At 54.2% G+C, this 27,790-nt stretch overlaps 2 protein-coding genes across 5 annotated transcripts in view; one reads left to right on the top strand and one right to left on the bottom strand.

Moving 5' to 3' along the window:
• The window catches only part of ZRANB3 (zinc finger RANBP2-type containing 3), an 86,715-nt gene extending 79,836 nt beyond the window's left edge, over positions 1–6,879 (top strand). For all 3 annotated transcript variants that reach the window (XM_007669468.3, XM_039913155.1, XM_029071560.2), the window contains 6 exons: positions 1,261–1,362; positions 2,215–2,357; positions 3,597–3,743; positions 3,929–4,334; positions 5,836–5,967; positions 6,468–6,879. In XM_007669468.3, the coding sequence (XP_007667658.2) occupies positions 1,261–1,362; positions 2,215–2,357; positions 3,597–3,743; positions 3,929–4,334; positions 5,836–5,967; positions 6,468–6,566 (1,029 nt within the window). In that variant the 3' untranslated portion in view covers positions 6,567–6,879. The remainder of the gene's footprint in view (positions 1–1,260; positions 1,363–2,214; positions 2,358–3,596; positions 3,744–3,928; positions 4,335–5,835; positions 5,968–6,467) is intronic.
• Positions 6,880–8,852: 1,973 nt separating this feature from the next.
• Positions 8,853–27,790, bottom strand: part of RAB3GAP1 (RAB3 GTPase activating protein catalytic subunit 1) — a 32,304-nt gene continuing 13,366 nt past the window's right edge. The window contains exons 8-25 of one of the 2 annotated variants that reach the window (XM_029071561.2): positions 27,009–27,108; positions 24,447–24,528; positions 23,815–23,883; positions 23,233–23,306; positions 21,782–21,874; positions 21,147–21,316; positions 20,101–20,190; positions 19,299–19,471; positions 18,154–18,208; positions 17,464–17,802; positions 16,843–16,980; positions 15,169–15,396; positions 13,426–13,522; positions 13,234–13,337; positions 13,021–13,136; positions 11,747–11,849; positions 10,093–10,113; positions 8,853–9,499 (exon numbers count right to left, since the gene is read on the bottom strand). In XM_029071561.2, coding sequence (XP_028927394.1) covers positions 9,263–9,499; positions 10,093–10,113; positions 11,747–11,849; positions 13,021–13,136; positions 13,234–13,337; positions 13,426–13,522; positions 15,169–15,396; positions 16,843–16,980; positions 17,464–17,802; positions 18,154–18,208; positions 19,299–19,471; positions 20,101–20,190; positions 21,147–21,316; positions 21,782–21,874; positions 23,233–23,306; positions 23,815–23,883; positions 24,447–24,528; positions 27,009–27,108 — 2,289 coding nt within the window. In that variant the 3' untranslated portion in view covers positions 8,853–9,262. The remainder of the gene's footprint in view (positions 9,500–10,092; positions 10,114–11,746; positions 11,850–13,020; positions 13,137–13,233; positions 13,338–13,425; positions 13,523–15,168; positions 15,397–16,842; positions 16,981–17,463; positions 17,803–18,153; positions 18,209–19,298; positions 19,472–20,100; positions 20,191–21,146; positions 21,317–21,781; positions 21,875–23,232; positions 23,307–23,814; positions 23,884–24,446; positions 24,529–27,008; positions 27,109–27,790) is intronic. The other variant, XM_029071562.2, reaches the window with a different exon arrangement.

The following is a 27,790-nucleotide window of genomic DNA, read 5'->3' as shown; positions in this document are numbered from 1 at the left end:
ACTCGGCTTCCAAGCCAGTCTAAGGCATCTTAGGCGGGTAGGGGATCCCAGGCTTCCCATTCCCAGATCCTCCTCCCTCCCAATCTCCCAGCCCTCGCTGTCTGACCCAGGCAGAACCTGCTTCCCTGCCCCTCGGCCGGCTGGTCCACCAACCGACGTGCCGGCCCACCGCCTACCACTTTCGGGGCAGAGCTTCAAACGCACAAGCCCCACGCTAGCACCCGCTACCCAGTCCTCAGCGAACACACGCCCACCTGTTCAGAGAGATAGACCCAGGCCCCTTTCTTGGCACGAGCATGTTCACACGGTCCGACGTACGCTCAAACGAGATGATGGAGTCTCCCAGCGGGAACTGTGGACGTGCCTTGGTCCTCGAGACTTCAGGACTGAGTACACACAGGTTTAAAAAGGGTACTCGGGTCTTCTTATGCTATCGCTTCCAAGCTATTATTGATTTTTCTTTGTTTCAAAAATCGGAGTCCAGGACGAGCGTTGAGTTGATAGTTCTTGCCTAAGGCTAAAAGGGTAATAATACATTGGATCTATAAGTGTCTAGAATTTAAATGACCTCCTGCCACTTTCATAAACACCATGAGTTATATTAAAATGAAAATGTTCTTTTCAATTCCATCCGAGTGTATTTGCTACATAGCCTAAATCGTAAATTTAGGAAGCCGTCCGCTTCCTAAATTTAGGAAGCCATACAGAGAAGCAGCGTGGTCTAGGGGATAAAGCATGGGCCTGGGAGTCAGAAGGACCTGGGTTCTCATCCTGGCTCTGCCATTTGTCTGTTGTGTGACCATGGACAAGTCATTTTACTTCTCTGGGCCTCACTTCCCTTACTCCTAAAATGGGGATTAATGTGGGACAGGGACTACGTCTAACCTGGTTAGCTTGAGTCTGCCCCAATGCTTAGCACAATTCCTGGTACTTAGTAGGCACTTAATAAATACCACAATTATCATTACCGAAGTTTTATATAAGTAAAATTTTCTTGAACTCATCTGGGATCATTCTCTCCCAGTTCCTGGGGTGACCCTACTTGTAATTTATTGCAACGACTGTCTCCCACTATAGATTGCAGGTCCTTGTGGACGAGGATCGTATCGACCGACTCGATTATATTTTATGTTCCCAAGAACTAAGTGCTCTGCACCCACTAGGCGCTCAATAAATACCATTAATTGCTAGATCCAGGTATAGTCACATACAAAAATTGTGGAAAAATTGGTGACTCTGTTTCTCCCGATCTGCAAACAGGATGGGGAATCCATGGGCTGCAATTTCGTTCCTTTGGATGTAAAATTCGACCTCTGGGAAGATCTACCAGCCAGCTTTCAGCTAAAACAGAACCGATCATTGGTAAGAGCAGCCCCGCGAATTCACTCTGAAACGTCTTTTCAGTTTCATCGCTTTAACGATCATTTGGAGTTGAAAAATGCGGAGGAAGCTGTGGCCCAGTAGCGAGCTGTGATCGTCGATTGCATTCGCAAGCAGCTCACATTAATTACTGCTGATGCTAATGGAGAACAGGAAATCTGTTTCCGTGGCAAATAATCACACCTCCAGATGCCGTTCCCAGGCAGAGACTCACCTTCACATTGTTCAGCCCGGCTGAGGCTGCCTGTTTAAAGGAGGCGCAGGAGCCGTTGCTAGAGCCGGCCGGTCTTGGGGTGGTTATGCCTCCTGGTGCATTGTCGGGATCCCCGCGGGGGCCGACCGGTCCCCTGGCGCCCAGAACGGTCCTCCTTCGGTCACGTCCGGCTTCGGTGGACATAGGCCTCGGCTCTAGCCTTGCAGGTTCTGATTACCCAGGACGGTGGGCTCTCGCCTTCCTGCGGGGAGGAGGGCCCCCTGCCCCGAGGAGCCCCGATGGCCAAGGTTGGGCCACTCTTTGGGGCTGCAGCCCTCAGTTTTCAGACAGAGGGAGCTGTGGCCCTGGGGCAGAGTCCATCGGTCACGGGGCCAGCACAGATTAAAGGCAGGCGTTCCGCACCGGCACCCCCACTCGCCCACCTACACACACATGGTTTTCCCTCCCAACTCGTTCCTTTAAACTAAAAACCCCAATTCTAAGTCAAAGTGCCACTGTTAGGAAGCCTGGAAACGCCATCTCCCAGCCTCCCACCAAACTAGACTCGCCTCGATCGCTAAGGGAAAACTGGTCCAGTTCTGGGGCCCGGGGACTGATTGTGCTATCCCCGCTTCCTGCAGATTGCAAGGTTCGTGCGGGAGTGGTGCTGCCTGACAGCTATGAAGCAGAGAATTCTTAGGAAAAGCGGTCAGAGATTTAGCAGCCCTGCCCTCGCTCTGGAAGAGATCATGCAGCCCCTCAGCAAACAGATTTGTACCAAAAGGTGAGTACTTCTCTCATTTGTTTTAGCTTGGGGACTTGGCACTGGAGACCCATTATTATGGTGAAACATTCCTTCTTGAAAACCCCTAAGAACTGTTCCAGATTCCCTCGTTCCCTGCCTTCAGGGTCTGCAGAGGCGGGAGCCATTGTGCCTGCCAGCCAAGGACCGATGCCTTGGGCGTGGGATTGGGCCAAGCCACTCTCTAGTCCCAGCTGAAACAGAGGACGAGAAGGCTTCCCGTGAGAGACATGTGCGGAAATGTCTCTGCCATGTTCCTCTCTCTGTTCTCAGCAGTCCCTGTCCATCTGGCCCTTTGCCCTCCGCGCCACCCCCACACATAACACACCACCACATCTGTAAAATGGGGATTAAGACTGTGAGCCCCACATGGGACAACCTGATTCCCCTGTCTACCCCAGCGCTTAGAACAGTGCTCTGCCCATAGTAAGCGCTTAACAAATACCAACATTATTATCACCACATGCAGGGGACTCCTGGAGGCTAGGTCCTGGTTTCTTGGACAGACGACTTGCTCTTCAGCCACCCTCAGAGTCTTCTCCCTAGGGGTTGGTTGGCTTTAGGTTCATTTCTGAATTTGTACCTGATGTGGTACGCTGAGCCATTGTCTTCCCTGGGCACATCAGGGACCCTGATGCCCTCCTGTTTGATCAGAGATGAATGGCGGGACTCCCTCCCACCCCACACAAGGGGGCCCCTGTCCTGGGTGATGGGGCCCTGTGGCCCTCCCCTGATCAAAGCCAATTCAAGCCCCTCTCTCCTTCCCCCGCCTCATCCCCACCCGACTCATCACAGACCCCTGCCCCACTCCTGAAGCAAACTGACCCTAGAGTCCCACTTCATATGGACTAGAGGGGCCACTCTAAATTGGAGATGGACTTTTAAAAATTTCAATCTGTTCCACATGGGCAAATTTTTCCAGAATAGGAGTCCTTTTAACTCTGTCGGTCCATCCATTCCCCGCCCCTCATAAGGGTGCATCTGCCACAGGGTCCTTTCATCTCAGCTGTCTGTGGCCTTGATTGCCCCTAGAATCCACCCAAGGCAGTTAGAGATCAAGGTGTCTTTTTCTCCCTTGCTTCTCCAAGCTCCTGCTGGGGCACACACTGTCCAACCCCTGCCTCCCTTTGATCAGTGCCTGAGGACACTGAGGGCAGAGGAAGGTCCAGATGATCCTGAATTCCAGATTAGTTGAGTCCCACTAACTTTCCCTTGTTGTAGATACATAACCAAAGCAGATGTTGCCGCCGCCTCGGTGAACAAAGCTCAGAGCCTTGGGGGCAGCGTCCAGGTGGTCACCAAGGAATCCAGGTTTTCCATTCAAAACGGAGACCTCTCCGCTGCAGAGGGCCAGGAGAGTCCCCCAAAGTAAGTGTTCACCTGGGCCCAGGGGATACACAACCGGCAAGCTGGGCAAGCGAGAGCCGCGGAGGAGCAGTCAGCCGTGCCTGACTTGGTTGCTCGATGGAGAATGGGGGCGGGAGGGTGGCGGGCAGCAGCCGCTATGTAGCGTTCTCACTCTAACCGGATGCTGGCCTCTCGTTCTGTTGCAGGAAGTTGTCTGAGCCTGAAGCCCGGGGCCTCGTCAGTCTAAATTCAGATTTAGTTGACCCTGAGCTCCCCGCAGACCCTTCCGGGTCCAAAGGCTACGTGCAAGCTGTCGATCGGGACGGAAACCCACTCTGTCTCTACTGCCAACAGCCCTCGTGCCAAAGCGGCCAGCAGAATAAAGCCATAGGGTGGGATTGGCGGTTCTGTTCCCTGAAATGTCAGGAGGAGTTTGGGATCCGGTCTAGCAACAGTTACCTGCGGGCTAAGGTGTTTGAGGCTGAGCGAGGAGTGTGCCAGCTGTGTAAACAGAACGTCCAGGAGCTCTTCCTCCGCATCAGAGACGCCCCTACGAGCCAAAGGAAGAGTCTTCTGGATGCCACGTGGACATCCCAGCTTCCTCTACAACAGGTGCCACCGTGCCTAGCCCACAAGGGTGGGGAGAGCAGTCAGTGTGTACCAGGGCCTTGGTCGAGGATGAGCAGCCCGCGTGACCTGCTCTTTGAGATGGGGAATGGGACAGAGCTTTCCATCAATCAATCAGTAGTACTTAATGGAGCATCTGTGGGCGATGCCCTGAGCTCAGCACCTGGGAGCGTACCGTGGCGTTAAAGACAAAATCCCGATCCTCAAGGAGCAGGATCTAAAAGGGAAAGCAGCCAAAATACCTGAAGTCTAGGAGGAAAAAAAATCAGAAAGATCTGTGAGCAAATGATTCCATGCCTGGCCCAGCTGGATGTGTGAATATTTCATTTTGAAATGTATTTTGTTCCTCCTCTCACGATGGAGAGAATAATGAATGAATTAATCCGGGGGTTTGGGCTATTTTTTCAAATTTTTCTGAGGTGTTAGGTGGGGGGTGGTGTGAGAGAGAAAGACAGACTCGGAGCCTTGGCGGCAGGGTCCGGAACCTATCACCCATACTGTTTGCTGTGGAAAGCTATTACTCTGATTTCAATGATGATGATGGCATTTGTTAAGCACTTATTACGTGTCAGCCACTATTCTAAGCGCTGGGGTAGATACAAGCTAATCAGGTTGGACACAGTCCCCGTACCACATGGGGCTCCCAGTCTTAATCCCCATATTACAGATGAGGTAACTGAGGTCCAGAGAAGTAAAGTGACTTGCCTGAGGCCACACAGTAGAGAAGTGGCAGAACCCAGGTCCTTCTAATAATAATAATAATGTTGGTATTTGTTAAGCGCTTACTATGTGCCGAGCACTGTTCTAAGTGCTGGGGTAGACATAGGGGAATCAGGTTGTCCCACATGGGGCTCACAGTCTTAATCCCCATTTTACAGATGAGGGAACTGAGGCACAGAGAAGTTAAGTGACTTGCCCACAGTCACACAGCCGACAAGTGGCAGAGCTGGGATTCGAACTCATGAGCCCTGACTCCAAAGCCCGTGCTCTTTCCACTGAGCCACGCTGCTTCTGACTCCCAGGCCCATGCTCTATCCACTTGGCATGCTGCTGCTTGTAACCAGGACGTTTCGAAACCCCCATAGCTGAGCAGAGCACAGCTCATGCGAATCTGTCCCCATAAAGTAGAACTCCTCAGGCCCACCTGGCTCACCTTAACAGTTTTCTGGTTTTAACATGAAAGGCAATTCAGTGGTGTTGGGGCTGCATTTCCCTACCGTTGTGATTTGGGAGTGGAGACTTTTTTTTCCTCCGGACAGGCTGCTTGCTTTCCTAAACCGGGCACGGTGAAAGGCCACCCCTGAGTCGGCTTCTCTCTGCCCTCAAGTAGGAAACCAGAGTGCTAATACCATGGCTTTTCCTATCTATGAAGTACAAAAATTCTCCCTCGCACCCGGCCCCGGGGATTTTGCAGTAAAAACAGAAGGGCCCGCTGAGAAAGCCAGCCGTCCCTCCGGGAAATGCTGACGCTCCATTCTTGTTGCAGTTGAACGAGATGATAAGAAGCCCGGCGGAAGGGCAGTTCTGGCAAGCGGATCACATCCAATCCGTCTCGAGTGGTGGGGGCCAGTGCCCCCTGGGCAATCTGCAGACGCTGTGCACGCTGTGCCACAGGAAGGTCGGTGCGACTGCCCACTTGAATGCCCTCTGGACCCCGATTGAGGGCGGGGGAGGTGGGAGAGAGCCCCCGGTTGGGGCTGGGGGCCCAGCTGATGGGAAGGGCACGTCCTCTCATGCTCTGGCACCCTGGGGGCCCTGGGATGGCTCCGTGGAGGAACCGCTCCTCGTGCCTCCTGCCTCCAAGCCCTTCCTGCAGGGCTGCGGGGGAGGCGGCTTCCCTCGCTCTGCGGAAAGAGCAGAGGGCGTGCAGCTGCTCTGGGAGGGTGGACATCACCACGATCAGGGGGCTTCCCCTCATGCCCCTCATCTCTCCCTCCCTCTCCCAATCCTGGGCTTTCAGATCCAGTCCCTGGTTCCAGAGCAATCCCCAGCTTAGGGCAGGGTCTGTCTTCCAGTAGGGCTCAGGACAGTGGGGGGGCGGTGCCACAGCGGACACCGGCCCCTCTTTGGGTTCTAATATTCACCCCCCGGGTGCGCACACGGGGCTTTCCCTTTCAGAGAACCGCACAGCAAGCCAAGGAGAGGAGCCGGCTGAAGAGACACTCCCTGGCCTCCAAGCACCGATGCGACATCACGAGGTTTTTAGTCAAGATGTGAAGGCCGGATCCCCAGGGCGTCATTTTGGGAAATCGGAGGTAGAAGAGACATGGTTCTTCCTTCCCAGGGATCGAGGACGGATGTGGAGTCGTGAAGCAGAAGGCGCCGTCTACCACACAGTGAGAACCGAGTGAGGGTCAATCATCCAGAGATGTTGACTGATGTGTTGGTTTTAAGATGGGCTTTGGCCCATTCTGCTCGATGGTTGGCAGGGGTGGTTTGGCTTTGGGGTCATCAGCTCGGTACCATGGCGCTTTTCTTCACACCCGGAAGGGTGGCATCTAGCCAATCACGTTTGACACCCACACTTTGAGCAACTGGCTCTGCACTTTTGTGTAAGGGGCGTCGCTGCTGGGGAGTCTCCCACTGTGTCTTCCGCCGTGGACCTCGCTGTCCTTTTCAGCTCGGGATGGGGGCTGGCAGCTCAGCAGGGTACGCGGAAGAACGGGTTTTTGAGCTCCTTGGAGAAATACAGTTTCCAGGGGCAGCCGTTGCTAGAGGCCTAGCCAAGTGGTAAGCCAGTTCGAACAGGCAGAGACTCATCAATAGGATGATTGGGGGCCTAGTGGGTGGGCAGGGCAGGTCTCTGTACTGGGTGCTTGAGAGAATCAGTAGGTGTGAACCGTGCCCTTGAACCACTTAGGGTCTAGAGAGGGAGAAGTGAAGGGCCAAGAGGACAGGGATTGGGAGACAAGTGCCTTGCTTTGGAGTCTCCTATCTGTTCCCGATGTCTGTCGTTGGGGTGGAGAGGGGTCAGAGTAGGTCACTGGTGGCTCCTCAGGTGTTGCAGCAGAGCTAGTGTCCGGGCAGCCTCTCCATTCCTCCCCCTCCAGCCCCCCAGACTGGCCCAGCGGCGGAGTTACCTGTGATTCTTCCTCAAGCTGCCTGCCTGCCTTTTGCCTTCCGGGTCATGGCTATTCATTTGCCACACAGATGATGGCTTCCTGTCAGAGAAACCTCTCGTGGCCTTGCGAGAATCAAGAACTGGTGTCCATCCCGAGACCCGCCCCGGGGCCACCCTCTCCTTTTTGACCGGCAGAACCATCAGACCCCAAAAGAGGTGAAAAGGACCTTGGGGCCTGGTGAGGGCCCTGGCAACCCAGCAGCCGGGGCCTTCAGTGGGGATCACGGCAGGCAAACAGCCGCTCGTGCCCCATAAGTACAGATGAGGTCTCGTGGCTCCTGCGGGCCAGAGTGAGTCTTGGTGGGGAGGGGAGGATTCCGAGAGTGTGTGGGTGCAGGTTTTATCACCCGCCATGAGCAGGTGAGGGCAGTTGCCAGAGAACTTTTCTCGGTAAGGCCGGAGGAAATACTGCCCAGTGAAGCGACCGGGTTTGTTTCCAACCCTGCATCGACCTTCTGAGACAGATCCCGAGGCGAGCTTCCTCATTTTCCAGCAGTGCTTCCTAGTCCTAGCTATGCTGAGCAGGATCCAGATTGCTCCTTCGTTGCAGGGGAACATCACGGCCACCTCCTTGAAGGTCCCCAAGCCTTGGCTTTCTGATGCTCAACTACCAAACAAATATGTTTGGGCTTTAACCACCTGGGGAAATGGGAAAGAAACTAGGGCACAGATGGGGCCTGCCGGGTCTCAAATCACCCTAGTCCTAGAGCCGATGGGCAGAACCTAGCACAGGGTTCTCTGTAAGCATCTCGTGGACTGGGACCCAGTGTCACCTTTCACTTTTGTTTGTGAGTACCGGGTTCCGCCCCAAGGCAGGTGCCGAATTAATGCTGCTGCTCCTGCTCCCAGCACACGTGACACACAAAGCCCACTACCTCTGTGTTTCCAGATAGCAGCGACAACAGGGATATTCCTACCTGGTGTCACCTGGCTGTTGGCAGGCCACTGGGAGCAGCAGTGCTCTCAGGAGATAGGAGCTATCAGCCATCACTACACCCATGAGCAAAAAGGGCAGGAGGTAATTATGTAGGCAAGAATACAATTAAAGAAAACTGCTACCTATGTTCTAGTACCAGAAAAGCCAGAGATCAGTCAGTTCCTGTCAACACAAGGCCAGTGCTGAAAGGATCTGGCAACAGATGTCTGATGGGTGGCCCCTGCGGGGGAAGCCCTTCTGCTCAGAGAAAGAACCCGGCGTCACCCTGAAATGATCTTTTTACTAGTTTTGTCAGCTCAGGATTCCCACTCCCCCCACTTGCCCGGGCATCTCCAGGCCAAGTGACCTTTACGACGACATTCTGCCCGCTGCGCTCACAGCCGGAGCGGGTGGCTGGGGACGGAGTGAGGCGAGACCAGAGCCAAGAGCGAGAAGGACACCATTATACCCATTACCACTACTTGCAATGAGGTTTAATATTCCATGAGAAATCCACAAAGGTCCCAGGTTGAAGGAAAAACACCAACTCTACAGCATGGGCTTCCCAGGGCTGTGAGCTCAGGGAACGTGTGAGGATGGCTTGCAGCCTTGCGGGGTGCGGTGGGGGAATGTTAGACACAGCTAGCTACCGCAGAAGCTCCAGCCCTCTAATGGCTACTCCACCCAGCGGTCTTGCACACTGACAGGGGCAGCTCCTGGCTGCGGGAGGGTGGGGATAACTGCCTGCGGGGAGGACAGACCCCCAAGTGGGGACTTGGCCGAGGCCGGGCCCGGGGCCCTGTGACTCAGCCCCCTCTCCTCCCCGTCCTCACCCGAAGGATCATCTCCCAGGCACAAGGCTGCCGCTGCAGGGCATCAGAAGAAGGAAGTGTCGGTGGAAAAGGCGCCGGCCAGGCGGAAATCTTCTTTGGTGAGCACGCTGTACATGCGCTGGGGGAGAGCCTTGGAGTACGGCGCGGGTCGGGGCACGGACGTGCGCAAGATGAGCTCCCGGCCGGCTGGGGGAGGGAAGTCCGACGCCGAGTTCTGCCTCCGCTCCTCCAGTGAGCCCGACCGCTTGGGCTCCTCCTCCAGGGCGGCCACGGCCGCGGCCTTAAACAGAACCAGATGGTACAGTCACTGGGGGTGGGGGCGATGCTGATGGGGGCCGAACATGGTACGTATATCCGAATGAGCCTTGAGCCGGGGGTGGAGGGGGAAGGCGCAAACGGAGCTAGCAGAAGCCAGAGATGGGATTTGTGATCGCCGCAAGCTGTGGGCCCCGGTGATTAGGAACACAAGCAATGTCAACCTTGGCTCAGGCTACGGCCCAGGTGACCACCCTGCCCTGCCCTGCCCTGCCCCACCTTGCCCCATTCCCCCGAAGACAGCGGCGTCTCAGAGAACAAGTCCATGTACAAATAGCCTGGGTGTGCAGGAGGGAAACTCCCATGGTCTGGGGCTGAGGCCAAGCCAGACCAGGCCATGATGGGCTGCCTCACACCGACAGCCACCGCAAATGATATGCTGCCAGAAGGCTGTTTCTTTCATTAAGCCAAGGTGAATCCATTTTGGAACGGGGGCAAGGCAGGAAGAGGGGGACAGGGGCGGCGAATCTAACTGAGGCTTGGAGAGGTGAGAGTCCTGGGCCCTGAGTGATGCTGGAAGGATGGGAAAGAGAAGCTGGCAATAAAGCTATTTATTACCTCGTCTGACGGCTCAGTCAGCTTGAGAGAGGTGAGAAGAGAAACAGTGATCAGAGAGAACAAGCAGGGTGGGCCACTGCAGGCTGGACGAGAGACTTTGAGAGTCCCGGGCAGCCGGCTGAGGGCCAGTTGGGACACGCAGGAGCCCTGTGTGCACGCACTCACAAACTCATGTATACACACACGGTCTCAGCTGCCCACACAGCAAGCAGCCACAGTGCCCCAGGTGATCCACTACATCCAGAAGGACGGGGGTCAGAAAATCCATCCCAGATTTACCCACTGCTGGTGTTGGGCTGAAAACTCCAAATTTCTGACGTCTCACGGGCCAGATCTAACCTCATCGTGGGTGGGGAACACACCTACCTACTCTTTTGTATTGTACTCTTCCAAGTACCTTGTGCAGTGCTCTGCACAAAGTGCTCAATAAGTACGATGGGAGTCTGTCAGCACCTCGCCAGCTGGGTGGGAACAAGCAGTTGAGGCCTTCTCGGCCGGCAGCTTTGAAAAGAAGACACTATTGTGCATCTGTCATTCCTTAGCTGGGGCTGCTGCTGCTTTCAAGGAGCTGACAGTCAAGCAGCTGTGCCCAGTGCTCCTGAGGGAACTACCATTGGTCACCGATTTCCCATTTTTAAGAGCAACTCAAAATACATGCAGAACACATTCCTGTTGCTATGGGGATAATAAAAATCATGAAACTATGAACACTTCCTGGAAGTTGTGAGTAAATTTCACATCTAATTTTCTTTTTAAAAAAATGAAATTCGTCAAATTGCAGATAAATTTTTCAATCAGTTTCAGAAAGACAAAAGAGACCTGCCAGAAAAGAGCTTTTAACAGCATTGTGTTTCTTAATTGCATCTGGAAATGTACCAACAGCATTCAGAATAATGACTTCTTGTCCATAAACTTGCTCACAGGGAAGTTAAAACAGTTTTTCAATTTTCTTCAAATTACACAGCAGTAACTTTGAATATCCCACCTCCCAGGGGTACGGAGGAGAGGGGAGAGCTGCTGCTATCCTTCCTCCCAGTGTCCACAGCCAGAGTGGGGTAAAGGGCCTGAGTTTTCCCAGGGGGCTCGGGCAAGACAGAAGTACCAGAGAGGTTTGAGAGCAACTGTGGGGGGAGGGGGAGAACCAAAGAGGATGAGGCCTAGATGTCCCTTGGCTGTGCCCATGCTACTCTCCTACCCAGACCAGTCATTCCTTGGCTCCGAGCCCAGAGAAGCAAGAGTCCCTCGGCCCAACACTTCCTGCGCCAGCTGCTGAGTGGCCTGCCCAGGCAGGGATGCGAGCCCAGAATCCCTGGAGCCGATGCTTCATGATTGACCCTTCCCCTGCCCCCATGGCTCTCTTCAGCCAGACCAGACCTCCCCCCTTCCTCAGTTTTTCCAGCTAGACCAGCCCTGCCCACCTCCCCCACCATGGTTCCCAACAGCTAAAACCCAGCAATAAACTATGTTTTCCCTACCGGTCCCTCCGGATTCAGCCTTCATGCTGCACCAAGGCCATGGGTCCAGCAATTACTCCTGCTCAATGTTACCTGAAGTCCCTGAAGGCTCCCTCTCCCCTTGGGGATCTGGAGTGAGCAGGGCTGGTTGCAGCATGTGAGCGTGCAGATCCACACCCGCACACATTCTCTCAACGTACCCGTTGTGCGCTCACAAACAGCTTGTGAATGACACTCCCCGCACGGCCACGTCCAGCCCCGACGACTGCCACCTCCGGCTGCTCCAGGAGACAGCTCACAAACCTGGAGACACAGATCGTGACAGGAGGGACACGGGGGTCCTGCTACATCTATTTTCTCCACAGGAAGTCCTCCAATGCCTCTCCGGGGCTGGGGGCAGCAGAGGTGGAGGGGCAGGGGGGAACCTATCTGCAGACAGACAAGTCTTTAAAAAGGCCCTAGGAACTGTTATCTAATGGGATGGTCTTTTGATGACTCTCAGTGGTTAAGCTCCAGGGGAAATGGGCCAGCTCCAGGGGCCAGGGATGAGATCAGTTTCCAAGCAGGAGAATGGTCGCCATCCCTTAAGGCAGAACCACCGAAGGCACATTTCTTGTTCCCTCTCCTCAGCACCATCTCTCAGGCTGAGACTTCTCTGCTGCATCTGGAGCTACTCACTCTAATTCAGTCCTAATCCACACAGAGGGCGTGGGGGAGAACACGAAGAGTTCCGCAGGGTCGGTGAGGAACCAGACACGGGGACCCCACCAGTTCGCTCCTTCTGATGCTTCCCCTGTGGAAAGGGGCCTCTGGTCCTAAATGACGTCCTGTCCTCCCCATGGGCCGTGAGGGAGCAGGGCAAATGGGGAGCAGGGGGGGGTCTCCTGGGAAACTCCAGCTCTGACAGCACCATGAGCCCCCAGAGGCTGTTGCTTCCATCTAGTCTGCTGACCCTTAAGCTAGCCGGCATCAGTCCAGGAGGGGAGAAGGATTAAACTGGTGAAAGATGAGAGGCTGGGACTGGGCAAATGGGGACAGGAAGGGAATAGAGTAGGAGATAGGGGGGAGACTGCCCCCATCTGCCACCAGGCCGCTCACTCAAATGCCAAAACAATAACCAGCCTCCCAGTTTTGACTTACAGTGAATTCCAAATAAGCAAGGTCTGAATTAATGAAATTTCTGGAACTCTGCAGGAATCTCTATATTTTCAGTAAGTCACACAACAAAAATGACATCTAATGCTGAGATGAGACCTTCTGACACACACCCACACCTCTGCCCCCTGGAAAAGGGACTTTTCAGGAAGGCTCTGCTTCTCTGGACTCCCGCCTAGCTGGCCAGGATCCCAAGCCAGGAAAAGGGGAGCTGGCAGAGGGCTGCCACTACCAAGGGGGAAATACGGGGCCTGCACCCCGGAAGGGGACTCTCCGCAGCTGCCCCCTGGAGCCGTGAATGAACGTGTGCGACAATCACCTCTCCAGATCCTCCCGTTCCTCCGCGGGTTCACATCTCTCCGTCCCAAACTTGGCCTTCAGAGACCGTGCCCGGGCCACTGTGGCTTCCACGCTGGTGATCTGATGGATGATTTCCTGATGGAGAAAGAGAGGAAAGACACATCTGCCCAGAGCTATGTAAGAAGAACAAAGGAAGAATGGAGAGACAGGTCTTGGGTGTGACCCAAGCTACCTCCAGTTTCTTGTCTTCTGGGTTAGGAAAACGCAGCACTTTACTGGAATGCGATATTATCTGTTTAATGATCTTCTTAACCGAAGGAATCTCTTCCAGGGCTTCTGTGTGTGAGACAAAAATCACCCGTCAAACCCTCGCTTGCCATAGCACGGCTCGAATCATGAAGAGGAAGGGAAAGGGTCCATTTACCTTCTTCCTTTACCTTGAGCACAGCCGCATGGATGATACAAGGGAGCAGGTGCCTGGCCAGGTCAGCAGGTTTCTGGATGGCGAGGTAGTGCAGGACCTGGGTGAAGGTGGAGGGCATAGGGAGGAGGGAGGAGGGCGGAGGGTGACATCACTGCCGGTCACTCAGGCTTCCTCCACCAAGCCTTCTCCCAATTAACTCTTGATCCCACCAGTCATCTCCAGCACTTACACCCTCACTCAGTGTGCACACGCGTGCATGCGTATTCATTCAGTCGTACTTACTGAGTGCTTACTGTATGCACAGCACTGTGCCAAGTGCTTGGGAGAGTACAACAACTGACATCTCCTGCCCACAAGCAGCTTACAGTCTAGAGGACGAACACACACACACACACGTCACATCCCACCCCCATATCATGTGTAATAATAATTGTGGTATTTGTTAAGTGCTTATTATGTGCCAGGCACTGTTACTAAGCGCTGGAGGATATAGGCAAATCGTGTTGGACACAGTCCCTGACCCATATGGGGCTCACAGTCTTCTTTCCCATTTTACAAATGAGGTAACTGAGGCACAGAGAAGTGAAGTGACTTGCCCAAGACCACAGAGAAGACAAGTGGCAGAGCTGGGATTAGAACCCATGTTATTTTGACTCCCATGCCAGTGCTCTATCCCTTAGGCCTGCTGCTTCTCTGTTTCCTCAGTTTCTTATTCCTACTGCTCTAGTTGTAAAAATATTAATGTCTGTCTTGCCCTATCAAAGTGTAAGCTTCCTGTGGACAGGAAACATGTCACTCAGTATAGTGCTTTGCATCCCAAAGGTGATCAGTGCATATGATCGCCGCCACTTCTACTAGGAGAGAAAAGCCTGACTTTCTGTGGCAGCCCAACCGCAACAGCTCCTGGGAATCGGGCCCACACTTCCCAGGGACTCCCAGAGGCCTCCAACAGCCCCTCTACCTCCCAACATGGTTTGGGAAGGGGCAGGAGGGGTCCCAGCCCTGACCATGGAGGCAAATGGGAGAAACAGCAGGACGCGGTAGACAGAGCATGGGCCTGGGAGTCAGAAGGACCTGGCTTCTAATCCCAGCTCTGCCATTCGTCTGCGGTGTGACCTCAAGGCAAGTCACTTCACTTCTCTCTGTCTCGCTCCTTCATCTGTAAAAATGAGGACTAAGACCATGAGCGCTATGTGGGACAGGTACTGTGTCCAACCTGATTAGCTTGTATCTATCCCAGCACAGGGAGCAATGCTTGGCACATAGTAATCACTTAAATTCAATTATTGTATTGTATTTTTATATTATATATAATGGATTATCGTTATTGCATTTTGTACTGTATTGTATTGTGCTGTTATACTGTAACAGTTATTACAATTATTATTATAAACGGAAGGACCAGAATCATTCAAACCAACCATCTGGAGCTCCCCTTGCAGGGCTGGAAAGATGGGAACCTGGGTTTCCCCACAGATGGATCAAGGGCAGGGCTAGCAATGGGGACTGGGGCCTTAAATTGGAAGCACTAATCCTTTCACCCCCTGAGCCAACTTGCTGACACCCCTGGGACATAATTCTGCCCTCAGGCAGCACTGGCCTGCAGTGCACATGTTAAACTTGGTCTTCTCCTCCCCAGGCCCGACCCGCCGGGGGTTCTCGATCCAGGTCCCCACGAGGATCCCCACAGCCTCCCAAGCCAGGCTGCGAAGGTCGGGGCCAGGTGGAGGCCCACCCGGTTACCTTTTCCGCTTCACGGGTGTCATCAAACAGCCGCCGCTGCCTTCGCGCTGGCACCGCCTTGGCCGTTTCCCAAGCTTCAACCCACATGTTACCGGGAATCTTCATGCGGGCGCTCAGCTCCCCTGTCCGCACCACTTGGCCCTGCTCGTCCACCACCTCCTCCTCCACGTAGTCACGTGGCGAATACCAGCGCACAAAGTCCTCCAGGCAGCATCCTGGGTTAGCCGCCTGTGGCAGGAGAGACCCTCACTCATAACCCCAGTAACGCTGTGACAGGACAGACCCTCCCTCACCGCACCCGGTGACCCCTGCAAGAGAGACCATCCCCTCAGCCCCTTCACTCAACAAAGTCCACATGACTCCCTAAAACTCATCAAGGACTAAATCTACCCTTGGGGCCCCAACGACAACCAGTGAGCCTTCCCTCTGAGACTGACAGTTGGAGGGCTGGGGAGGGGGCAGAGACCAGGAGAGAGTCCCCACTCTCCCAAGCAACCTTCGGTGTCACTATGCACAAAGCTCCAGGGGGGCACGAGCCCTAGTATAGGGCATTTATGTCCTGAAGACAAAAATAAAAGCCCCTCTGAACTGCCAATTCCTTCCCCGCGGGGGATTGCAGGCTGAAATGAACCAGTATTTTGGCCCATGGAGTTGGGACTGCTTGGGACCGGAAATCTATGCCCCCTTTGGGTGAGATGCATCTCCATAGTCAAGGTGTGGCCCGGGACCAGAGGGGACCATAAGCGGTCATCTGATCCAGCCCTGGGCCTCCTGGCCAGTGAGGGGGGACTCTCCCCAGGACAAGCAAGGTCCTCTCTTTCCTTAATCTCAAGGGCTGAGCCTCCACTGCTCCCTGGGTTCCCCAATCTAGTGTTCACCTCTTGTCAAGTCCTTCCTTGCATCTGATTTGCTGCAATAACAGCCCCTTTCCTCTGTCATCAGTGGCTCTGCAGAACAACTGACAATATTTATTGAACAGTTACTGCGTGTACTAAGCGATTGGGAGAGTATCCTATAACAGATACATTCCCTGCCCACAAGAAGCTTACAATCTAGAGGGGGAGACGGACATTAATATAAAGAAATTATGGATATATACATAAATGCTGTGGGGCTGGAAGGGGGGATGAATAATGGGAGCAAGTTAAGGCGATGCAGAAAGGAATTGAAGAAAAGGAAAAGAGAGCTCTGTCAGGGAAGGCCTCTTGGAGGAGATGTGCTTTCAATAAGGCTCTGATGAGGGGGAGAGTCATTGTCTGTTGGGTATGAGGAGGGAGGGTGTACCAGACCAGAGGTAGGATGTGGATGATAGGTCGGTGGTAAGACAGGTACAGTGAGAAGGTTAGCATTAGAGGAGCGAGGTGAGCAGGCTGGGTTGTTGTAGGAGAGTAGTGAGGTGAGGTAGGAGAGGGCAAGGTGATTGAGTACTTTGAGGCCAATGCTAAGGAGTTTCTTGTTGATGTAGAGATGGATGGGTGGCTGTCGGCCTCCACCTCTTGAAGAGGAATAAGGATATTCACCCCTCCACCTTCTTCTCTGAGGGCTACACCCCCCCTATATCTTTCACCTGTGGCTGAGGCTGCGATCTCTGGGCTGAACTACTAAGAGCCTGAAATTCCACTGCCGATGGCCCAACTACTGGGGCGGGGGCCATCTTGGGGCGAGCCGCCCTACCTTGAAGGACTCCATGTCGGACAGCAGGCAGGCGCTCTGCATGCGTGCCCGGAGATGAGCACCTTCCGCCGAGGTCCCCAGTTTGGCCAGCACCTCAGACTGCTCCTCCAGCAGGTCCTCGGTCATGGGCGCCGGTTCCTGCGAGCATTGGGGGCAAAGGTCAACACACGGCTAACAGAGGCACAGTTCTTGGCCTAGAAGAGGAGTTGGGGGACCCGGGTGAGGGCAAAACAAGGATGCAGCCCATCAGGCCGATGTCTGAAGGCAACCGGGGGTCCCTGGACTGCATCCAAAGCCTCCTGAAATCCCGTCAACTCCTCCAGGGACCATCCCCCACCACTAGTTCCTGGCCCCTTGAGACACGTATCACCCGACAATCAAGGACAATCAGGTGGACAGTCATGGAAATCAAGTCATCTGTCCTGTTTCTTGAGTATTTCCTGTGTGAAGAGCACTGTACTAAGCACTTGTCAAACTAATAAAGAATGAGACATAGTTACCACCCTCAAGAAAAGGGCTTAGGGCCAAGTCTCGAGAGCTGCCCTCCGCCAGGGACCAGTCACTCTTGTCACTGAAGTCCCCAGCAGGTCCCAGGCCGCCCTCGGCCACTGCGCTGCCTACCTGTGTTAGCGGGATGTAGAGCGGCTCTCCTGCCCGCAGCAGCATCAGATTCCCGTGGGGACGCAGTCGGCCCTCAGCTTTCCAGCCAGGCATCTCCTTGGAGCCAGCTTTCTTGGCACCGCCCTCCGAGCCGCTACCCTTGAGGTCCTCTGTGTCACTTAAGCATTCAAAGAACTCATCCTCGCTGTCGCTCCATGAATCCCATGACTTCCCCACCTCTGGTTTCTCCTTCTCCATTTCCCGCAGAGCCTCGTGCTGTCGGCCCTTCCCCGCCTCTCCTCCACCTGTCACCTTCCCCTCATCACGGGTCTTCTTCCTCTCAATGCAGCAATTTAACATCTAGAGGGGAAGGAGGTGGCGGTTCAGTGGGAATGGCTGGGGAGCAGGGTCGAGAGCTGGGGGAGAGGGAGGGGTGGGGGGGGAGCTGAGGGCAGGGACCTGGGGTCGAGCCTGCCTGACCTGGGAGGCGCTTCCATGGGGGGAAGCGGCCATTCCATCTCCAACCCAAGTCACTCCCACTCCCGTAACGACAGTGCCGCAGCGGAGACAGAAACCCGGGAACCTGAGAGAGAAGTCGGGGATCTGCAGGAAGGGGCCAGGAAGAGGGTTTCCCCTTGAGAAGCTCCCTGACCCCACGGTGTCCGCGGGGAAGCCCGGCCGAGGGCCACCACGGCACTCGCTTGTCACTACCTGAAGTTTCTGGTGCAGGAGGCAGCATCTCAGATCGGGTGCGCCGGGGGCCAGCCTGTCAAAAAAGGAAGCAAGGGACTGAGAAACGCCCCACAGGCCTGGCCTCCACTCATCAGAGCCAGCACGGGTCCCCTCCACCAGCTGAGCTTTGGGAAACTAAAGTAGCCAAGGGAGCAGCTGAGGGGAGGATGGGAAGAAAAACAAGACACAGCTACATGTCCACTTGCGAGCGGCGTCCCCTCTGCCCCGACCTGTCCCCGGTTGAGACTCGGACCTCAAAACTAGCGCCTAGGCTTAGGCCTCCGAGCCGCCCAGCCCAGGTCCTAGGGTGAGACAGAGTCCTTTCTGCAGAGCTGCAGTGCCTCGACATCAGCACCCTCCCCGGCCTGGAGCTGCTGACAGGACGGGGCAGGGGGAGGGAGGGAGAAGGGAATGGCCTGAGATTAGAGGATTGGGGGGGGGGGGGAGGCACACCACAACAGCCACAAAGGAGGGACATAGCTCATATCCCTGGCACAGTTCCCATCCACACCACTGACCTGACTGGCTGATTCCTGGGCCCCAAAACACCAGTTCCCTCTGGTCTTCCAACCGGGAACCGGCAGAGGGGTCACAGGAGGCACGCCAATAGCCATTTCCCCTCCACTAGCCAGGACCACGATGCCCAGCAGAGGGGAATGACGGAGCCAGAGCTGTCCTCCGGCCAACGCCTGGGGAGAGTTTACCGCCGGCACTGACCTGTGTCCCACACGACTAATGGGGCAGGCACTTTCCTCACGCTGGACTCCCGATTGGGCCCAGTTTAGGCCTTGAACCCTTTCCAAATCCAGCATCCGCAGAGGCGGCTCCACTTCCACACAGTTCCCTCAGGTCACAGGCCTGCTCCACCCCCACCGCCCTAGGCTCCTTCCTTCTCTCCCCCACCGCACACACATCTTCACCCCACGCCCCATCATCCTCACAGCCACACATACGCACAGCCCTCCCCCACAGTGATGACACCACCATTAATGAGGCAGTGACTGAAAGTGTTAGCCAACTGAAATGAATCGTTCTATATCAGGGAAAGATTTCTGACACGCGCGAGTGTTGTTTATAGGTCAGGATGGGGGAACGCAAGGTGCAGGGGGAAGGGGGCCTGTTACCCTGGAATCCAGTAGTTGTTCTCCCATCTGAAGCGCATTTCCAGGACAAATTCCTGCCACAGGTGGGCCACCCCCTTCACCCCGCCGTGGTAGAAATTTATCATACAGAGGCACAGAGCCAGTTTGTAGGTTAAACTGTCCGAAGGGGCAGATTTGAACTGGTTGTACAGGGTCTGGAAAGACAAGGAAACCCACCCCAGCCCACCGGTTAGCCAGGTCCCTGCCAAGGAAGTCAAAGTTTCAAGACGATTCCTACTGCCGCTGTGGAGACTGAGCTCCATTTGAGTTTTGAGAATTATGGCTGGCCACAGGGAGAAGTGACTAGTGATGGTGCTGAATGGCACGGTCCAACAGTTCAGTGGAGGGAGGGTAGGGGGAGAGAGATATGGGAATTCTGAGGGGAAGGAACCTTTGTGCTTTCCCATTTGGAAGCTGAAGGAAGGGAAAGCTCTGAAGCTGGAGCAGGTTTGGGAGTGGGAATGCCGTGCCCACAAAGAAACGTCAACAGCCGGACCCAAGTCCTCTGTACAGCAAGATCGTGCAGGGCCGTGGACGGGCAAGCACAGTGCCCACAGTGGAGGCTCAATAACTACTACTATCACCGGTCCTGGCACCACCACCGGAGCCCAGTGGTCCCCTGCCTGAAGGGAGAGGGATCCGGGTCTCAGGAACCCCTTTCTGCCAGGAAGAGCAGGGGTAGGGAGGTGTCTGCCAGAGAGCCGCCCAAACAGCAATCGCCGTCTCCCAGTCCCGGAAATCCCAGAGTCCAGCTCCAGCTCAAGAGAACTCCCTATCAACTTACATAGTCTTCACTGTCTGGCAGGGGGGCACTGCTGGCCGCCGAACCCAATCCGTCCGAGGGTTTGTCAGAAGCAGCATCAGGAAACAGGAACTTAAAGGGGAGAGAGAAAGAGCGAGAGAGAAAGAGAGAGCACATTCTGGTGCAATGGCTCCTCACACATTTGGGCTCCCTGATGTGGGGATGTGCAGCTGTCCACCAAGTCATGCCAAGCTATTCATTCATTCATATTTCCTGAGCGCTTACTGTGTGCAGAGCACTGTGCTAAGCGTTTGGGAGTACAATACAATAATAAGCAGACATATTCCCTAATCACAGCGAGCTTACAGTCTGGACGGAGGGAGACAGACATTAAGTAAATTAAATACATTACACATATGTACGTAAGTGCTGTGGGGCTGGGAGGAGGGATGAATAAAGGGAGCAAGTCAGGGTGACGCGGAAGGGAATGGGAGAAGAAGAAATGAGGGATCAGACAGGGAAGGCCTTCTGGAGGAGGTGTGCCATCAATAAGGTTTTGAATTGGGTGAGAGTAATTGTCTGTCGGACACTTACTGACCGGCTTTACACACACACCGGGCAGAAGCCGACCCAGTTCCTGCCACGGACCCAAAGGACCAACGGGTCCGGCTGCTGCCCATCTCGGGAAACAAACTGGTAGCAGGGCGCCCCCTGCCTGAGGCAGAGCCTGCTCCGAGGACAACCCTCTTGAGGATCTTTCATTCTAGATCGTGGTTGACGAGACACTTTTCTTCCCGACAGAGCAGAAACCCAACAGCCTGAGGGGCCTGCTCCGAGCCGATATTGGAGGCCCAGGACCCCTACAGGGGCTGGGTGGGAGCTGGCACAGGGGCAAGGACAGAGAGGCAGACTGGCAGCAGAGGCAGGGTCCCAGACCCCAGTCCCGCCTCTTGTCAGAAAGCAGAGGAAAGGAGAGGGCAGGACTGACCCCAGGCCAGGAAGGCCTCCAATCCCATTGAAGCCCTATGCTGGGAGCTTCCGTCCTCCCCCAACAATACCCCTGGACCGGGCGGGATCTCATCGCTTACAAGAAGAATTGAATTGAGGACATCGTTGTTCAGCGGGGACTCCTCTGCGCCTCGGTGTTTTCGAATTTTCTTCTTTGCACTGTGCACCATGTTTGTGACTGACAACTTCTGGATGGGGGCCGGGGTGGGCTCTGTGAGTTTGGACAGGGCCTGGGTTATATCCGCAATCTCTGGGGAAGGAGACAAATGTACTGTCACCACACCATCTCTAGCATGTGGCCAGAGCAGACTCCAGAAGCTTTGACAGCAGGTCCACCTGGGCGGGGGGTTTTCAGAGCTCGGGGCACCTGTGCCCACAGTGTCAGCACAGCGGGTTTGGCACTTTGGAAGGCATCGGTGCACACACCATTTGCAAACCTTTCCTTCCCTAGAAAGATGACCTTTCCCACTGACCTTCTCTTTCAAAACGGCCCTTCGCGCACTGCAGCTATGAGGAAGAGGGACTTCAGCGGCCCAAAGAGCAATGCCCAGCCAAGCCCAGCCCACCTGCTGGCCACCTATCCACCCGCCAGAAAACGGTCCCGCCGACAAAGCTCCTTAAACTCAACAGCCAGTGAGAAACCAACAGTTGGAGGGAGAAAAGTTAATCAAAGGCTAAGTCAAGTTGACTGATTTTTTTGAAATACAGATTTTACCTCTTCCATCTTCATCCAGGGAAGATCTCCCAAGAATCTCATCAGTCGACTCCTTCCGACGACAAATTTTGAAGAACTCAGTAACAAAATCCCCTATGAAGAGAAAAGCGAGTCACGTGAGCTTCTCACACAGAGGCACTGGATTTCTTTCCTCTATCAGAACGTACCTATTCGACCTATGGAGAGGGATGGCCTCTGCCCACAGTCCAACTCGGCTTCCCTCATTGCCACCCCGTTGCTCTAACCCCCCTCTACGCAGCTGACTCCCAGATCGATCTCATAAGCCCCAACCTCTCTTCTCCTCCTCCACCATCTACCGTTTCCTCCTGCTTCTGGGACAGCTCTTGCTGGGCGGCCCACTGGCATCTCAAGCTCAACATGACCAAAACTGAACTCCTCGTCTTCCCTCCCCAGTCCTCTCCTCAGCCTAACTTTCCCACCAGTTGATACCACCACCATCCCACCATCCTCCCCAACTCTCCCTCTTCATAATGATAAGAATGATAATGGTATTTGTTTGGTGCTTATTCTGTATCAAGTACTGTACTACATGCTAGTGAAGACGAGAAGCTAAACAGGACAGACCCAGTCCTTGGTCCATATGGGGCTCACTGTCTAAGTAGAAAGAACAAGTATTTAGTTTCTTTATCCCAGAAAAGTTAAGTGACTTGCCCACGGTTACCCAGCAAGCAAATGGCAGAACCAGGATCAGAACCCACGTCCCTCAACTCCCAGGCCCCTGCTCCTTCCATTAGGCCACCCTGCTTCTCTTTCAACTCTTCCATCCAGCCTACTGCCAAATCCTGCCTCAGTTCTTTCTCCAACATTATCAGAATCTGTCCCTTTTTCTCCAAGTGCTGGTCCAGGCACTTGTCATATGCCAGCACGACTGCCCCAGCAGCCTCACTGATCTCCCAGCCTCTGGTCTCTCCCCGTCTAGTTCACATTTTACTTTAATTGCCCAGATCCTTTTTCTCAACCCTTGGCCTACACACTCCTTCTCCCTCCTCAAAAACCTCCAGTGGCCTCCCTTTCCTCTCTACTTCCAACAGAACCTCCTCAATACCCGCTCTCTTCTTGAACTCTGGGTTCCTTTCATGTCAAGCTCCTCATGGTGACTTGCTCTTGTCTCCTCTCCCTCTTGTGACCCCCAGCCCCTGGCCATCTTCCTGCCTGGAATTCCCTCCCCATCTTCAAAGCCCTTCTTTGGGCGGGCTTCCCTCAGGGCCCCCTCCTCGCCCCTAGCTTTACCCGCTCCTGGCCAGCCGGGCCCCTGAGGATCTAACTCCCTACTGGGTTGGGCCCTACAAGCACCAGGCACCTGGCTCAGCCCCCAGCAGCCTGCAGCACAAAATGAATACATTGGGCTGACTAATTTTAGTCAGGGACAGGAAAGATGCCCATTTGAGCCAAAGGAAAACCTTCAAAGGGACAAAGTGATGTTTCCTTACCCAACAAACACTGGGGATTGTCCGCCTTCCGAACCCTCACTGCCCAGTGTGGGGCTTGAATGGGGTCCAAATCCCTAGAAGCACAAACCCAGGGAGTTGGTGAATTGGTGACCCTGGAGGGCTCCGAGGTAGAACCAGTTTGACTCCAACCAGTTCCACTTTCTGGGAGCGGAGAGGAAGAGTCCAGCTCTGCCGCTCCTCTCCTGCCACCCTGCAGCTGGGAGAGGGAAGGAGCCTCGTCCTCCGGCCGCTCAATCGTTTGAAGACCCGGCATTGCTCTCCCCATCCAGTGGCCAACAGGAAGGAAGACTATGAGAGAAACAGCTCTCCTTCCAGCTGACCGCATGTCCCGAGGTACTTCCTGGAGTTTTCTGCCACCGCTCAACCAAAGTCTGATTTACCAGAACTGATCTGCTCAGACTGCGGTGACCAGCCCCCTGCCCCAGCCTCTGTCGGCCTCCTCCCAAACCTCTGGGTGGGTCCGCTTAAAATCAGAAAGGTTTACAACGACAATCCCAATGAAAAAAGGGAAAGCCTTCCTACCACCCAACTGGGCCCCAGACTTGGATGGAAAATACTTACGAGTAGACGTCGTTATCGACGATGATCCCTTCGGTGAGGTGAGGCCAGGTGGTGGCGAGGTGGAGTTCACTGAGACAGAAACCAAAATGTCTTCCCACGCCCATGGCCCATGGAACTCTGAAACCCCTTCACTCCACCCTCACTCTCAGGGGGTTCAATCCGCTGAAACTCCCCAGGGGTATGGAGCAGGGGGCCAACCCTGGGCACTTGGAAGGCCCATCATTCCCCGCTTCCCCAGACCCCTCCCCCACTCCCCTCGCCCTCCCCATCTCCAGGAGGCCACCACGACCTGCCCCGGGCCCACGTTTCCTCTCTCTGGCACTCCAGACGAGCTCCATGTGCCCCCTCTCCTCACCTCCCAGGGACAGTAATGAAAAGGAGAAAACTCAGACCAGGGAGAGGGCTTGCCCCTGCACAACCACCCCAGCCCAGTCCCTCCCTCCCTCCTTCTCTCCCTCCCAACAACCCTGCAGTAGCAGACCTAGATCAGCAAGGTGAGCAGGACCCTCTTCCCGCTCCATGAGAGCCAGGTGTGGGCGCCCGAAACTGCCCACTCCCTGCTCCTGCGCTACTTCCCCAACCCTCCAGGACAAGCCCCGGAGCTTTTGATCATCTTCAGAAATGGGGCTCACCTAATAGGGTCTTCACAAGCACCAAATGGTAACTTCCCAAACTCCAGCCCTCCAACTTCTCCACCAACAAGGGCATCTATATCTGAAAGAGAGTCCCGTGTTGCCCACGGCCCAAGCCAGCCGACACCCTGGCCCCCTAAAGAGACCCCATTTCAAGCCATCTCTCTGTTCCTCTGGGGCCCATTACAAGGGTCAACAACATCAGATTGCAGACGGCAAAGCTCATCTAGGTGGGTCCTCTCTGGAAGGGCTGCCTCCTCCGCCCACGTCTCCTTTACAGTGGGTCTCGGCTCGACTCTTTCAGACCGGTCTAGACCGCCGCAACCTTTCTCCACCCAGGCCGCTGAAACGTGGTGTTTGGAAAGCCCTGCCTTCCTCTCATAAGTTCTAAGACTCCCTTAGGGGAGAACCATTAGGGTTTCACTGCGGCTTCTGTTCTGGCTCCCTTTCTCAGGGTGGCTGACCACACTTTCCAAAAGCGCCCAAGGGGCAGAGCAGAATAGGGCTGCCCCGGGTCTACGACCTCCCTCCGCCCCGCCCGACACCTGATGAGTCGCCCCCAGCCAGATTATCAGAGAAGCTCCTTTGGCCAAAGTCAGGGCCCTTCAATCATCACTGGCACTGACTAGACACCTAAGGAGCGCACAACACTGAACTGAGTGCCTGTGGGGGAGGAGGGGTGGATACAACAGAAGGGCAAGGAAAGGAATTAACCCTATGAGACACCCGGTATCCACTCCAAGGTTCTGCTCCCTGCTGAGACATCCAGCCCAGGCAGCACCCGACACGTGCATGAGAACACACGTGCATACGCACATTCACCACACCCTCGCCCTCCCAGCGGTAGGCTTTGCTGCAGAGACCCAAGGGGATTTCATTATTCCACACAACCACAAGGACAGCTATTCGGAACTTGTGCAGCCCCCTGGGGATTCCTAAAATTAAAGTCGAATTGTTCCGCTGCAAAACGCTCCCACTGCTTTGCTAAAATTATTTTTTGACAGTTCTCCATTTGCTGACTGAATTTTTGAAATTAGAGAGTTGTTTAATTCAGCTCATTTCTCCAGCTCAATTACTGATTCAGTAAAATTTTGGAAGTCAATTTATTCCATTTTTGTGCCACCTAAAGGAAGGGGAAACAGGGACGACTGAGACAGCTGGCTAAATGGGAGTCCTTTAAAGGCTACATAAATGTAAAAGACGCATCGAAGATGAATAAAAATGGCAACTGAATTGTTACCAAATTACAACATAACCGGAATAAGTTTTTTGAAAATGACCAAATTTCTTAGGAAGAAAAATGTTTTTCCAACCGTGTGGTCCTTGTGCTTCCACCTTCTCTATGTCAGATCAATTCACATTGTATCCTCTCTGCCTGCGGGAAAGGCAAAATGCCCAAATCCCCATTTTCCAGTAGAAAGAGGTGACATGGAATGTTGCCCCCACGCATGAAGCCTACTAAGGCACCATCTAGTTAGCCCGGCTGTGGGTCTGGGGGAAGGAAACACACTGATCCAGGCACTTATTTCCCACCTCGACTACTGCATCAGCTTCCTCGCTGACCTCCCTGCCTCCTCTCTCTCCCCTCTCCAGTGTGCATGCTTCTCTCTGTTGCCCACCTGATTTTTCTGAAAATCCAATCAGTCCACGTCGCCCCGCTTTTCAAAAACCTCCAACAGTTGCCCAGCCACCTCCACGTCATGAAAACGTCTTAACAGCTTCACCGCATTCAATCAGCTCTCTCCAACTCTGAGCCACCACAGCATCATACCTTTATGTTTTCTTATCTATTCATATGTATGTCACCTTCCTCTCTAGTCTCTCCCTCTAAACTGTGGCACACGCAACAACTTAGCTCTCTCCAATAACTAAGCTTCTAGAGGGCTGGAATGATGTGCTGCCGTCGGCACCCGATGGTGCCCAGCACAGCCCCTCGGCACAACTGCCGATCCCCAGCCCAGCCCTCGACGTACTGCAGACCCCCCAGCCCAGCCCTGGGCACGACTTGGGCCCCCAGCGCAGGCACAGGTGAGGTACACATTTACAAGGTGATGCTTTTAATGAAGCCATGAGACATAAAATTGACAAGACTGTCTGATTAGTGAACTGTGCGCCTTGCACACCATTCCTGATTTTCTCACCTCCTCAAAATTCACTCCCCATACAGAGCCCTACCTTCTTCTGTTCTCAGCTTAAGCAGTGTCTTTCTTCTTTGAGGACCTGTTTTCAGTAATATCTTGAAAGTTCTTGATGTACAGTTTTATAAATGTACTGGCATCTAATGTCCAACTGCCATGCAGAGAATCCCAAGGTCAAGGGCCTCAAGGACCAACCTACAGAACCAGTTTTGCTTTGTTCCTTTGGGGGAAGAAAGGGCTTAAAACGGTTCACCTGGTAAGGCCAGCAATGTTACCTCCCCAACTCTCTCGCGCCCAGCCCCGGATGTATTTTTAGCGAGATCTGGAACTTAAAGGCTGAGAGGGCAACTCGTATCCTGCGAGTTTAATCGGCATCCTCATTCCATTCATCCCTCAATGCCAGCACGACCGAGGAGTCTCCTACCTGGGGGTTGTTGGGGCCAGAAGCACTGCTGCCAGTCCTGCAGGACATAGGTAAGCCGGATGGCTATGCTGACCGGGGGCAGCGGCGTTAAGGGGCAACCCTAAAAATAAAGAGAGGTGCCGGGTCAACACGGTGGGCACAGAGTCTTGGTGTTTAAAGAGTAAGCTCGCCCTGAATTGTGTTGTGCAGTTCTTCCGAGCAAAATCCTTTCACTGCAGAATGTTGGAGAATTCCAGCTACTATCAGGTGATTTATCACTGCCCACCTTGCCATCAATTACAGAATGCAGGGGAGCCAAGAGGGCTCAGTTTCACCACTGGTTTGTTTTCACTATATAAGGAGAAACTAGGGGAAAGTTGAAAAATAGCCCAACAATCTTCTAAGCATGAGAGGAAAATGAAGGCAGCTTGGACTCAAGGCTACTGGAGACAAACAGGTCAGCAGTCCATCCAAGACAGAGAAAGCCGCCCTCCTTCCCAAGACCACCAAAATCTCAAAAATAGCAACAGTCAACATTCCAGTCTCATCCCATCCCCTGGGGCCAACCCAAGTCATGAATTCAAAGCCAAGTCATTAGACAGAAAGATGGAAAGGGGAGGTGGCCGGGAGCCAGGGAGGACCAAGGCTCATCTCCCATTTTCAACGGGAGACCCTGCCACCATAACCCTCTCCTTGGACTCTGGTCTGTCTAGCTTCTCTTATGCCTCTCTCCAACTCCCCCTGCCTCGTTCTTTCCCTCCATCCTTCAGCATTCCCACCTGTTCCCATGGTTGGAATTCTTT

The sequence above is a fragment of the Ornithorhynchus anatinus genome, chromosome 9 (assembly GCF_004115215.2).
Source record: "Ornithorhynchus anatinus isolate Pmale09 chromosome 9, mOrnAna1.pri.v4, whole genome shotgun sequence".
Lineage (NCBI taxonomy): Eukaryota > Metazoa > Chordata > Mammalia > Monotremata > Ornithorhynchidae > Ornithorhynchus > Ornithorhynchus anatinus.
Note: the sequence above shows the minus strand (reverse complement) of the source record. Positions and strands in the feature narration are given on the sequence as shown.